Here is a 323-nt window from a genome sequence, read left to right as displayed (position 1 = left end):
ATCCGAGCCGCTTTAGTGGCCAATTGCTTACGTGGGGCTTTTCCACCAGTACTTTTGCGAGCGGTTTGCTTAGTACGCGCCATTTTTACTCGAAAACTCTCAACTGAGAGCAAAATAAATGTTCACTCCTTTATATACATAACTGCAATTGACCTTTAACTGTAAGTGGTCAACTGAGTTTTCAAAAATGATTGGCTGGGGAAAAAGGCGGGAAACGATTTGCGATGGAGGTTTTTCCTTGCCCCTTTCAGCTTACACAGTTTTTAACAATAATTTCAAATGTTTTATAAACAATCTTATTAGTTTACAGTATCCCATTAATG

General features: G+C 38.7%; 1 protein-coding gene across 1 annotated transcript; it reads right to left on the bottom strand.

Annotated features, from left to right (window-relative positions):
- Positions 1–31: 31 nt before the first annotated feature.
- On the bottom strand, positions 32–83 carry Tsp_07146 (histone H3.2; the record flags this gene model as incomplete). Its single annotated transcript, XM_003381410.1, has 1 exon — positions 32–83. A coding segment is annotated over exon 1 (52 nt), but the record flags the coding sequence as incomplete, so codon positions are not given.
- Positions 84–323: the final 240 nt, after the last annotated feature.

This window comes from Trichinella spiralis, assembly GCF_000181795.1.
Source record: "Trichinella spiralis strain ISS 195 chromosome Unknown Scfld1, whole genome shotgun sequence".
Taxonomy (NCBI): domain Eukaryota; kingdom Metazoa; phylum Nematoda; class Enoplea; order Trichinellida; family Trichinellidae; genus Trichinella; species Trichinella spiralis.
This window is presented reverse-complemented; position numbering and strand designations above follow the sequence as displayed.